Source organism: Canis lupus, chromosome X (assembly GCF_048164855.1).
Source record: "Canis lupus baileyi chromosome X, mCanLup2.hap1, whole genome shotgun sequence".
In the NCBI taxonomy this organism is placed as follows: Eukaryota; Metazoa; Chordata; class Mammalia; order Carnivora; family Canidae; genus Canis; species Canis lupus.
The window spans coordinates 33,773,248-33,787,403 of NC_132876.1; the positions used below are offsets into that span (position 1 = coordinate 33,773,248).

The 14,156-nt window shown below is 35.0% G+C and overlaps 1 protein-coding gene across 12 annotated transcripts in view; it reads left to right on the top strand.

The window, feature by feature from the left end:
* The window catches only part of KLHL13 (kelch like family member 13), a 210,756-nt gene that overhangs the window by 75,917 nt on the left and 120,683 nt on the right, over positions 1 to 14,156 (top strand). For 10 of the 12 annotated variants that reach the window (XM_072818197.1, XM_072818190.1, XM_072818198.1 and 7 more), the window contains one exon: positions 12,559 to 12,632. The exons of the other annotated variants lie outside the window; for them this stretch is intronic. In XM_072818197.1, coding sequence (XP_072674298.1) covers positions 12,583 to 12,632 — 50 coding nt within the window. In that variant the 5' untranslated portion in view covers positions 12,559 to 12,582. The remainder of the gene's footprint in view (positions 1 to 12,558; positions 12,633 to 14,156) is intronic. 12 annotated transcript variants of the gene reach the window in all.

Sequence of the window (14,156 nt, forward strand, 5' to 3'; positions counted from 1 at the left end):
CAGTCAGAGGGAGAGGAGCAAGCAGGCTCCCCTTTGAGCGAGAAGCCCAATACGGGGCTTGAGTCCGTGACCCCAGGATCATGACCTGAGCCAAAGGCAGATGCTTAACTGACTGAGCCACCCAGGCATCCCAATTTTCTGACATTTTAATTATTATGTATCTGTGTATAGACCTTCTTGAGTTCATCTTGTTTGATGTTCTCTGTACTTGCTGGGCCTGGATATTTGTTTCTTTCTCCAGGTTAGCAAAGTTTTCAGGTATTATTTCTTTAAAATATTTTTCTCCTCCTTTCTATCTTTTCCATCTGGGATCCTTATAATGTGAATGTTAGCACTCTTGATGTTATTTTCCTTTTAAAATTCTTTTTTCCTTTTAGTGTTTTGTGGGAGAAAACTTTTTGTTTTTGTGGGAGAAAAGTGGAAACACTTTTTCCAGTAGGGAAAAGAAACAATAAGAACATGGACATGCATAAAGGGCAACAGCTTTATGCATGTAGCAAAAGCTACTTATTCCTGCCATTGGTCTATACTGAAAACAATACATACTGAAAACAGCAATGATGGTGGATAAATAGTCAGGCCTGTTGAGGTCAGTTCTCCCATCCCCCACAGCCCCCTAGTTAATGCTTCTCTGAGACCTGTGCAGATAGTCACGTACACAGTTCGCTGCTGCCCCTCACATGATTGGTTTCTTGAGTTGTTTTTCCTTCCTTGTTTCCACATACTTTACATTCTATGATAATAAACCTGAGAGCCAGTTCAGACTAGGGCTTTACCTTGGCATCTGCACTTCTTGGCGGTACCTGATGGTATAGCCCCTTTGGGCCTCTCTTTGTTCCAAAATATTGGATTCTGAGTAACGGTTTCATCTCTCATCGGAATATTCCACACAACAGTGTTGAGCTTGGGTGATTTCCAAACCCTGTCTTCTAGATTGTTGATCCATTCTTCTCCTTCCTGTAATCTGCTATTGATTTCTTCTAGTATAGTTTTCATTTCAGTTATTGTATTCTTTAGCTCTGATGGTTCCTTTTTGTATTTTCTCTTTGTTGAAGTTCTCTCTGACTTGATCCAAAGTATTTTATTCTTTCTCATGCTATTATTATTGGAATTGTTTTCTTAATTCCATTTTGATTTTGTTTATTGCAAATGAATACAAGTACAATTGATTTTGGTATATTGATGTTGTATCCTATAACCTTGCTAAACTCATTTATTAATTCTAATAGTATTTTATTTGATTGCTGAAGATTTTCTTTATGCAAGCTCAAGATATCTGCTAAAAAACCAAAAGATATCTGCTAATAGAGATGGTCTTATTACTTCCTTTCTAATGTAGATGCCAACTATTTCTTTTCCTTGACTAATTAATTGCCTTGGCTATTACTTCTGGCACATTGTTGAATAGAAGTGGTAAGAGCACAAGGATATCTACCCTTGTTTTGTTCCTCATATTAGAGAGCAAGCATTTGATCTTTCATTATTAGGTATAATGGTGGTTGTAGGTTGCTTTATAAAAATTGCATTAAATTAGCATTTATGTTAATAGTTTGGGGCACCATCTGAAAATTTTGAGCCTGGGGTGTAACTGCATTCAGTTCAGTCTTGCACCTGCCATTCTAAAAGATTTGGGGGAGGGGTGCACCTGGCTGGCTTAGTTGATAGAGCATGCAACTCTTGATCTTGGGGTCATGAGTCTGATCCCCATGTGTCATGTGGCATTTACTTTAAAAGTTTGAAGAAAAAAAAGATTTGGGAAAAATTGTAAAACGTATTAAGGATTCTGAATTCATATCACTGTGAAACTGGCTTTATATTCTCTTTTTTAAAGAAAACAAATCTATAAATCACAGTTCATGCATTTATTGTGATGGTGAGCTTAATTTATGAAAGAAGATTCCAAGATTCAATTAGTAGGCCAGTGCACAAAGAAAAAGTTTTGGCTGTAGATCAAATGGTAAGGCAAATCACAAATGATTCCTACTTCAACTTTTTTTGATTCATCAATATACTATGGGCCTAATTAAATCCTATAATACAACTTCCACTGTGAATATGTAAGATCATCTGAATGATAGAGCTACCTGGACTTTCCTTCCTGCATTCTTTCATTTTGTTAAATTTGCTAATCTTACCTGTTATGGACTCAGGAAAACTATTCTCTTTATCCAGACCTGCATCCTATAATAGCTTGAATCCCTTGGACAGTAAAAAGTTGAGTAGCCTAATTAGTAAAGTGGAGACTTTTGTTAGAAAACTCTTAGTATGAATGAAAACATATAATGTTTGTCCTTCACCGACTGATAAATAATAGTGAAAGGGAATATAAGGGAAGGGAGAAGAAATATGTGGGAAATATCAGAAAGGGAGACAGAACGTAAAGACTGCTAACTCTGGGAAACGAACTAGGGGTGGTGGAAGGGGAGAAGGGCGGGGGGTGGGAGTGAATGGGTGACGGGCACTGGGGGTTATTCTGTATGTTAGTAAATTGAACACCAATAAAAAATAAATAAAAAAAAAGAAAACTGATAAAAAATCAGTGGGGGCAATAATTATGGTGCTGCATTAAGATCACTGTATGGAGATAATATAAAATATCAATACTAAATTCCCAATATATTAAAACCTAAATGATAATGCAATTGTGAATGATATACCAAAAAGTTAATGGAAAAATGTGGTCTAGGATTTGAAAAATACTTCTTGTAATGATACTCCCTAAAGAACAGCAGTAAGGAAAAAATAAAGGTCTTGTCTTCTGTGAAGAACAACATAAACAAAATTAACTGATGAATTATCAGTCCTGATAAGTTGTTGGCAATGTCTAGAGAACACAAAGCAATAATTGTGAATAAATTTGCAATAAATGGCTGAAAGAAGAAAAAAAAAAGAAAACTCTTAGTATGAAACATTGGCTTTCTAGTAAATGGACTACATTAATTGTGATGAGACCAGGTTTTTGTTGTTTTTAACTTAGTAGACTCATGTTGATTATGACTGAATGGTATGTTAAATAGTATTGTATCTTTTTGAAAGAAAATTCTTTGTATTTTTAATTTAATTTTGAAGAATGGGATAAATCTCTAAGAAGCCAGATTACTACTATTAATAATCAATTTTTTTCTGAGATTGTGATCTGTAAATTACAGTAGATCTTAATTAAAGAGGGTTCTTAATTCAGTATAAATAGCTGATCAATTATGTGGGTAGAACTCAATATATTCTTAGAATAACAAGTATTATATATAATACTTTATATAATATATATATATAAATGTATATTATATTTAAATAAGCAGACTAACAAATCTCATCTGTGTGAGTTTTTCAAAAATGTCTCATAAAATTTTGTTCAAAATATAGTCAGAGGATTCTACCCATATTAACCTAAGTTATTTGAGGAATGATTAATACTTTTTAAAGAAATGCCATACTGGATTTATCACTGTGAAAGAAATACTTTCATTTCTTTTTGCTACGGTTTAGATGTTGCTTAGCATTTAAAGCATGGACTTTAGATTTCATATATAGATTGATTTGAAAACTGGAATCCGTCAGCCTAACAATCTCTTGTGCAAAAACAATAAAATGATTCAATCTTTACTTTTTATAATACTAGAAAAATATAATGTAATAAAAACACTGCATTGCATCTAAAGTTTTTCAGCAGTTACTTGGCACTTGATTATTCCATTATATTGGAGATACAAGCATTTCTGTTTTAAGATCGCTTGTGAATCTCATTTTGCTTGGATAAACAGCTTTATGGTAAGATGATTACTTTAATATAAAACCACTTAAGAATTTTACCCTTTGGAACATTGAAGACAAATTGAATTATGGCCTGCTTGTGTGGAGATGGGGGAAAACAACTATCTTCACCTGCTTACTTAAATGCACCCCAATCTAGAAGCTTTAATAGATGCCCGCTTACCTTCCCTAGTAAAATGCACAATAATTTTTACCTTTCCTGAATTTTGGTAGATTTCATTTTTAAGTTTCTTGTAAGCCACCTTCTTTCTCTTTCCCTTGTTTGTAAGTTTTAGTGGAAGTATAAGATTTTCCATGGTAAATAGGACCCAAGAGGTGTCTTAGTATCTTTCGAAGGTGAAAATGTGGGAAAGAGAAGGATGCTGTGCAACTAATGTGTCTTTAATATGGCTGTGGGTTTTCTCTCAGTTTTACACACACACACACACACACACACACACACGCATGCAATTGAGTTCAAACATATTTCCTTAAACTTATTTTTCTGTTGTTATTCTTTTTCTCTGCCAAGCCTCTTCAGATATTTGCCTACTGTATCATACACCTTTGTTACTGATTTTTTTTGGGGGGGAGAATAATTTATGTGTTATGAACATTAAACCTCCACCTGTTAACATGTTACAGCCTTCCTCCTCAACTCGCTACTGGCTACTGTATTTTTTCAATATGTTTATAGTGTGTTGTACCCTATAGAATTATAACCTTGTTTCTCATTAACAAAACCATTTTCATATTCTTTGTGGCTTCTGCATTTTGTGTTGGCTCTTAGAAAGATTTTTTTCACTTTTTTTCTTATATTTGTGTAACAATGCTTAATGAATTATATAGAATGGAGTTTGATATTTTTGCCTCATTGAAAAAATATATATTCTTTTTATCTTATTACAGTTATAATTTAATTTTTTCATGTTTAGTTATTCTATCTGTGGGAGATACATATACATATATATATGTGTGTGTATATATATAGATAGATAAGATTTCAGTTTTTCTTCTAACATAGTCAGTTTCCCTAAACCTCTTTATTGAGAAATTCATCTTTTTTTTTAGTTACCAATCCTAAATACCACATGTACCATGTAGTTAATAACCATATGCAATTGGATCTGTTTTGGGACTGGATTCTATTGATCCCTCTGTCCCCATATTGGTACCACACTGTTATAGTAGCTGTATCTTTATAGTACATTTTATTTTTTTGAGAGAGAGGGAGGAGGAGAGAGAGAGGCAGGGAGTGAGAGAGAGGGAGACAGGAGGGGCAGGGGAGAGAGAATATTAAGCAGGATCCACAGACAGTGCAGAGCCCAGTGTGGGGCTTGATCTCACAACCCTGAGATCATGACCTGAGCTGAAATCAAGAGTCAGATGCTTAACCTACTGAGCCACTCAGGTGCCCCCCCATTATAGTACATTTTAATGTCACCTGGGAAAAGTTGCCTCTTCCCTTATTATTATTTTAAAAATTTTGAGCAATTTTCATGTGTTCTCTTCTTCTGATGAACTATAGGATTCAAAATGGAAAATAACCATCCCCTTCCACCAAAAATAATTCTAACCCTTTGCTAATTTGATTGGAATTGTGTTGAATTTCTATATGAATTTTGAGGGAAATTTGCATCTTTGTGATTTTGATTTTTTTATTCCATATTTGTGCATGTGTATTTGTATCCATGTATCCATTTATTCATGTCCTTTATGATTTTATAAACTCCAGTAACATTTTATTTTTTATGACTTTCAGATTTCTTTTAAAACTCCTTCCTAGGTATTTTACAGATTTTGTTGGAAGATAAGACATCTTTGTCTTTATAGAGCTGTTATTCCTGTAGTGGGCATTTTACTGTATTCGTTTTCCAGTTGATTCTTCTGAACTTTGTATAAAAACTATGTTATCTGTAAATCATTAGTTCTTAAAGTGTCATCTGTGATCTACCAGCAGCAACATCCTTTGTGAACCTCTTAGAAAAGCAAATTATCTAGACCCATCCCACATCAACTGAATGAGAAACTCTGGGGGCTGAGGCCCAGCAATCTGTTGATCTCACCCTCTAGAGGATTCTGATACATAGTCAAGTTTGCAGACCACTGATGTAAATAATGATTTTTATTTTTAACCTGCCAGTACTTTCTTTTCTCAGTTCTTTTTTTCTTGTAAGATGTTTGTGTAACAGTGCTTAATGAGTTATGTAGAATAGATTTTGACTGAAGAGGCTGAGATAAATTGCTAACTTCCAAAAGTAAGACTATAGATGAGGATGATGAGAAATGCAATATTCCTTAACCAGGGGAATGGGGAAATCTTAACCCTAGAGAGAAGGAGATTGAATGAGAGAGATTGAGGGAATAATTTAGGGTAAGGATTTTGATGGGTAGCACAGAGGTGTAATTAAAAATGAAACATACTACAGTGTCACTCCTGTAGATAAGAGTATAATGTGATCCTGAAAGAAATGAAGACAGCTAAGCTTGGCAGTTGACACTTAAACATTTGTTAGACCAAGTTTAGCCCCTGTTACAAGAGGGCAGCCACTATTAGAAAGATCAGATAGAATTGTATTAATACAAAGATAACAACTTGAACATTGGTAAAAAGGCCAATTGCAATCAATGATAAGATGAATGAGGCCATTAGCCAGCAGCATATCCCAAAAGAATCCCTAAAGCTCGAGCAACAAAATGAAAAGGGACTACCACGGGATCATATTGAGAAGGAAAGAGTGGTGTTATTGCAAGCAGCAGTGGAACTGCATGGTGTGTGGTGTACGCCTGTAGCAATAAAAAGCAAGATGATGGTGATGATATAGTGGTACAGGGGGCATATTGCCTCAGTGACTATGGGAAGAAAACTGAAATTGTTGAGGACACTGTATCAGCCATCCTGGCATGTGGCCAGGGAAAAGGGAGAAACTTCTGGAACATGGAGAATCTAGTCTTTTTGGTAGGAGTGTAGATCAAGAAGTAGCTGTTAGAAACCATAGTCACAGCACAAAATGCTGATAAGAAGGAAAACAGATCGATCACTTGGATAAATGTTTTAAAATCAGGTACAGTTGCAAGCTTTAGGGTAGCACAACCTTCATCATTTTTAGTGTTGCAGATTTTCTCATGGGTGTGTATGGGAGCATACTACATAGTCCCAGTCCATTTTAGATTTACTCTAAGGGAAAAAAATCACCCCCGCCCCCAGCTCAAGTGTCTTAGGGTAGGCCCTCTTCAGTGCCACAAGTGGGAGGTAAGTGTGGTGTCTGTTATGGGTGAAGGCTAAAAGATTTGATAGTCTAACACTCTGTGACATTTTAAAAAATTAACTTTTGTGTAACAAACTATTTTCCCAAAGAATACAGTTCTGTTTCTTACACATCACTTTTTGCAGTCTCAAGATGATTTTGAATTTTTGGTGCTGCTGCTATATATAACTTGATTGAGAGAAGTGCAATTATGTATAATTTTTCTACATTGTGCAGTTTTTCAATTTTGTAGTGTTTAGCACTTTTCACTGATCTTTTCTGTCAGCTTTTCTTATCAGAGTGCTTAACAAAATTTTCTTTGAAGGCAGACGATCATGGCACTCTGAATCTTTTTATATAACATAAGGTTAGTTCATAAGTAGGGTTTACCGTACATGGTGTAAAATTGACTAGGCATTTCTCAAATCTCATTATTTTTGAAGCTGTTGGTTCTTGGGCAGAGTAGAAAAGAGTGAGACAGTGGGTTTTAATTAAATGCTAAGTCATAAACTGGAATCTCTGAAGTATTATCTATAGGATAGGTGCTTGTGAAATATTAGATTAGCGAATTACTTAAAATAAATGCTTAAGAGTAAAATTGTTTGAACTTACACAAGTTATCTCAGCGATCAAAAATGGTCTTGTCAGTTTTATTTCTGATGAGCTAGGTAGAATAGTTTAAGGGCAAAACCACAATTATGTCTTTGTCAGCTGTGCCCTATGAGTAATGATTAGCTTCCCTCTTTTTCTTGAGAGTATCATGGCCGTGGAGAAGTGTGTCTCTAATTATAATGCATATCTGCTTATGTTTTTGTCCTGCCTTTCTCCTTAATCTTTGGAAATATTCTATGCATCTATCTATATCTGTTGGCCCTTACGTGTCATGTCTTGTCTGCTCATCTACACGGTCTCTAGGGAAGAGAGCATGTATTATATACTTTTCTCTTTCATTTCATTAAAATAGTTCAAACATACAGAAAAGTATAGAGACCAGTATCACAAACCCTCATAGAACCACCACTTAGCTACGTGATACCTTAACATTTTGCCTTTTTTTTTTCCAGATGCCTATCAAAATCTTAAATACAGGCGAAGCTTCTAGTTTATCCCTCAATTGCATTTCTTGTCCCGAATTGGGGATTTATCATTCCCATAAATATTTTAATGCCTTTTCTGTATGTGTATATGTGTATATAATGTGTATGTGTGTACATATATATGTATACACACACGTATGGTCTTATGTGCTTTTCAAATTTATTATGTGTTATCATACTTCTTCAGTTTACATTTTTGTGTAATGACATGCTCTTCAGATTCACCTTCCATAGTATCATCCATTATCCAAACATCTCCTTCCACCCTGTATCCCCCCTCCAAATACCACCTATTTTTTTGGTCCTCATTAAAGTGCCACTCTTGGTAAGAGTTGTATGTACTGTTTCCTCTCTTTCCTTTTGTTCTCTCTTGAACCCTTGCTCACTGGCCATTTTCTCCACCATTCCATGTAAACCACTCTTACCAAGGTGTCCAGTGACCTCCATGTCACCACATCGAGTTGTCATTTCTCAGTTCTTCACTTCATCCCTCACTAGTATCTGACACACTTAATTACATCTTTCTTTATATAACACTTTATTCAGCCTTCTAGGTTTCCACACCTTCCTGATTTTCTCCTACCTCATGGCCGCTCCTTCTTATTTCTTTTGCTGGATCCTCTTTCTTTAAATTTTGAAATAAGTTGGACAGAAAATTCTAGAATGAAATGTGAACATTCCTCCTAAACTTATATTCCTTCTCACTAATAATGGATATGAACAGACTTGGGCATGTGTGTGTGAATCTCACAGGTGAACCAATGCCTCATTTTAAGTTGTATTCATTTGTTTTTTGATGATTTGTATTTTTTATGTGCACATACTTTTTGGATTGTTCTCTTTTACTATTATGTTTTACCGTTTCTATTGATTATTTTTTTTTTGTATGTGTAAGTTAAAATCATTAGCCCTTTGTTATCTGTTGTGTGTGTGGTGAACATTTTTTCCTCGCTCATCAAATGGCATTTAACTTTGTGATATTTTTAAAGTTCAGAGTTCTAATTATTTTTGTACAAGCAGATATAACAGTTTTTTTCTTTTATAGTTCTTCAATTTTGGGTCCTGCTTACCTTCTCTGCTGTGTGATTATAAATAATTTCACTTGGGTTTTCCTTAGTTTAAGGAATATTTCAAAGTTTCATTTTTTTCCCTTTAATTCTTTGATCTATCTGGAATTTATTTAGGATATCCTAATGGGAAGTGAAGTGGTATGAACTTATTTATTTTTCTAAATGGCTACCCCAATCACTTAATCATCTCTTTTCCCTTATTTGTTTGAAGGCCGCCATTACCATAGACTAATTCCCTGATGAATTTGAGTTACTTTCAAGTTCTTGAAAGAATTTGTTTATGTTGGTTTTTTTTAGGCTTATTTATTTTAGTAATCTCTACATCCAATGTGGGGTTCAAACTCATGACCCCGAGATCAAGGGTCACATGCTCTTCCGAATGAGCCAGCCAGGAGCCCCTATTTGTGTTTGTTTTATTTTTAAAACCACTGCAGTGTGGTTCTCCACACCTGTCTTCATAATACTCTTTAGAAAACGTAATCACTGACTTTATAGAGCTATCACATCAGTAAGCTGATCTCTTACTTGGTCTGGGCAGAACTTGAAACAATTGAATACCCTCCAACCACTCTTATGAACCCACCTCTTTCCTTAGCTTTGATCTCACATTTCTCTTAGTTTCCCTCCTACCTATTGGCTCTCTCTTTGCTAGCTCATCTTCCTCGGTTTCTTGCACAACAGTGTTTTTGGGATTCCACCTTCTCATGGCAAATACACTTCTGAGGAATATTTCTCAGTCTCAATACTTTAACTCTTACTTAACTGGCTAAATACCCTTATATTTTCATTTCTAGTTCCAATTGAAATCTGCTGTATATATCCAGTTTTCTGTTAGATGCTATATGGTGTGCCCTAGAGGGCTTCAGTATGTCTGCACCAAACCATTGTTCTCTTTCCTTCCAGTATTTTTCCTTCTTTGCTCTACCCTGCCTCACCTGTTATTATTACCATTTCCCCCAATTACTTAAATAGATTTTGTCTTTGATGTCACATTATCCTATTAATATCTGTTAGTGATCTGCAGGCATAAGTCCTAGTTTTCCCTGGCTATCCCCATGTCCCTGATCTGTCCTTTTATTTCATGCCTTGCCTTGACTATGGAAGTAGTTTCTTAACTGGTCTCCATACTTCCAGTTTCTCTCTCTCTCTTTTTCTCTCTGATCTACCCCCACATTGCAAACACCCTTAATTTTCTAATACATAAATTTGATCATACAGATTCCCAGATTGAAAACATCTGGTTTTAGTTGAATCTTGTGTAAATTGACCATTGTTTACTTCCTCTCCCTTCCTAGCTTCCTTAAAATGAGACTAAAGAAATTGAAAAATTCAAAAAGACAAAAGGACCAGGAGGTGCAGCATTGACAATTGCTAAGGTTTAAACTAATTTTTTATTTGTTCAAAGTAAGTTAAAACTTAAGAATTTCCCCCCTACTTTTGAGAGAAACCAACTAATTCTTCCCATACAACTCCTAATATTTCAAGACTTGGGGGCATCTGGTTTGTGGAAGTCAGAAATAAGTCTTGAGATTGAAAATGTGGGCTGTTCTTGGAGTCTTTATAATAAGTGGTTGGAGTCCTGTGTCCTGTCATCCACTCCCTGCTCCTCAGGAGACCAGAGGCTTATTATCTGTAGAATTTGAGTGGGAGAGCCCAGACGCAGATACAGCAGGTAGATTGGTTGAAACCATAGGATTGAGTGAGAGTTTGAATATCTAATTTAGAGATTTGTATGTTCTACTCTAGAGTTGGTGAAAAGGGGCATGAATTATTTATTTGCTAATTCCTAGATTCCTAATAATAATCTAGATTTGGTTGTTTTTCTCTTAACACATCTTCTAAAAAATTGTGTAGCCTAAAAATAATTAAAATTTCTCAACATCTTAAAATTTTCTCACCACTTCACCATTTTTAGAAAAGATAAGCCCAAAGGTCAGTTGATTTTGAAATGCTTAAAAAATTTATGTGGGCTACTCAATTTCTTATAATAACAGAAAATATGATTGTGCAAATAAATAAAATGCTATATTGTCATTTGATTTGTTTTTTTTTTTTAGAATTATGAAGACCCAAGAAATACTTTTTCTCCTTCTACATCTTTTGCTCTGACCCTAAATTAAGGGAGAGGAAGAAAGCAGGGAACAATGAAGAGAACCTTTTTCTCTGGCTTGATTATTTTAGGTCTTTACCTAGCTTTGCAACAATCATAATTATATGGGAGTACCTGGGTGGCTCAGTTAAATGTCTGCCTTTGTCACAGGTCATGAACATGGGGTAGTGGATTTTAGCCCTGAGTCGGGCTCCATGCTCAGCAGAGTCTGCTTCTCCCTCTGTTCATGCTCTTTCTCACTCTCCTCAAATAAATAAATGAAATCTTCAAAAAAGGACACATTTTTAAAAAACATAATTATATGAAAAAACTAAATTACATACTCCATATTTTTATCTCTGCAGTGAAATAAATTGATTTTATTAACAATAAACTATTTTATTTAAAACATTTTATTTATTTATTTGTGAGAGATACAGAGAAAGAGGCAGAGGCATAGGCAGAGGGAGAAGCAGGCTCCCTGTGGGGAGCCCGATTTGGGACTGGATCCCAGGATCCCGGGGTCATGCCCTGAGCCAAAGGCAGATGCTCAACCACTGAGCCACCCAGGCATCCCTAACAAGAAACATTTAAGTAAAATCTATATTTCTGCTTCCCAATATATTTGAAATTAATAGAGCCTTTGAAATACACATTTCCAATGCAAAGCGAATGCTAGAAACAATATATTAGATTTAGTGTGCTACGACCTGATCGGCTCTTTTTCCGTAAAATAACCATCAACAAAACAAAATTGTAGTCCAGATCAAGAAAACAACCCCCACTACTTATTTTATGTCTTTAAAATGTCAAAATCTTATACCTTTCTAGCCTTAATTTTGACCAATTCTAAAACTGTGGGTCCTGCTTTTGGGGTTTTGAGGCCTCATGTGCTCCTGGTAACTCAGGATTTAGTACTATCTGTGTCTCTACTTGGCCAATGTTTGCCTCCGTTCTTCATCTCTAACTTCTCTTGTGTCTTCTAACTTCACCCAGATTCCTCAGGTCTCCTCATAGTTAATCTAACTTCCCATATACTTGGTTGTTATTCTAATGATTTCAGAAATGTAGTCAGTGGTATTTAATGAGCCACTATGGAATTTTGTAGATAATTTGCTGGTTCAGTTCCTTCAGTGTTCTTAATTTTCTTAATTTTCATAAACTAGAATATGGACATCAGGAACATGGGCACACATTTTTGTCTTTCTGTCATAAAATATATAAAGTATTACATAGATAGCATAATTTAAAAATTCTAGCTTTGATTTTTATAGTAAATATTGACTTCTTTTCCTCCTGAACAGGTCATTATCCAAGTGTTAGAGGTGATGGATCATCTTCATAGAGGGGAATCAGTTGCTGCAATACTCCGTAACCGGTATATTTATGGAAGCAATTTACCTTATAAGTTATATAATGTCTCTCCTGCCTATTTATATACCTAACATAGTTGGTACTTAATGAATATTTGTTGAATGACTGGAATAATATATTTGTTCTATGAGTGAAATAAAAGAATGACTGGATGATGAAGAGATGGAAGGAAGAGCCTTTTAGTGACCATGTGTTCAGAGCTAATGAAAAAATAGAGAATATAATTAGAAATCATAATTGGTGTAAATTGTGACCACCTGACATTCAGTGAATGGAGGTGTTGACTTGAATTCTTAGTTTTAAAGCTTATCAATGAATAAATACAGGCATCCATTGCTTAAGAATAGATGTCTCAACCATGTATTTTAAAAATAGTATTGCCCTGTGATTGTACATTTCTGTCATTTACGAACCCAGGTAAAACTTCTGCAGAGTGTTATGAGAAATTCAGAACTTTCTCTGACAACTTATGATTTTAAGTTCATGGTTTAAAGAAACATAGCCTTTGCTTTGTAGATACAAAAGAATATCTCTTATTCCCAATAGTTGAATTGTATGGTTTAAGTGAATCATTTGAAGTAATATGCTGAAGTTGTCTCTATCATGGCCCTGACAGTTACTAGTTGTTTAGTCTTGGGCAAATTTCTTAATTGCTCAGTGCCCTAACTTCCTCATCTGAATTGGGGATAATATTACCTACATCTCAGGGTTGTTATGAGGATTAAGTAAGTGTCTATAGGGTATGGAGAGAAAAAGAGCTTGGCAAATAATGCATGGTATATTGATGCTATTACTGAAACGTAAATTTGAGATTTTAACTATTTTGAAATACAGTATTGTGTTTCTGAAGCCTGATAATGCTTTAAATAGGTGTGTCTTAAAAGAATATAAAAAGGGGAGAATTTGAAGTAGGAAGGGGATAGACATAAAGTCATTGTTATTTGACAGATACTAGGGATTTTACATAATAATCCTATTAGGAAATATTATATGATGGATGCCTGTTTGTTGGAATGTGTACTATCATGTGGGCAAGGGGCTGTAAGGTAAACTTGTTCAGAGACACAGAAAGCAAGGAAATCATAGCAGGAATAATGTGTGGTCATATTGAGTGAAAAGAGAGAAGAAAAGAATAATATGGGAGAGTGGTTAGTTTCTAATGGTGAGTTGAGTCTGCAAAGTCCAGGCACTGCTGTATAGGAGGGTCTATATCACACATTTGGAAGAGGAAATGGTAGGAGGGCAGGATTTCCAAAGGTCAAGTCCATAACTGAGGTAGTCATAGCATGCTTGAATTTGTTTCTATTATTTTTATAGAGATAAAATTAAGTGCAGTAAAATACACAAGCACTAAATTATACATTGTGATAGTTTTTTTACACATGCACACATCCAGGTAGCCATAACTCAGATCAAGATATAAAATAATTCCATCCTTCCAGAGAATTACCTCATTCCTCTTTCCAGTCCATATCCCTTCTACTTCTACTGAAGAGAATGAGTATGCTGACTAGCATATTAGTGTTGC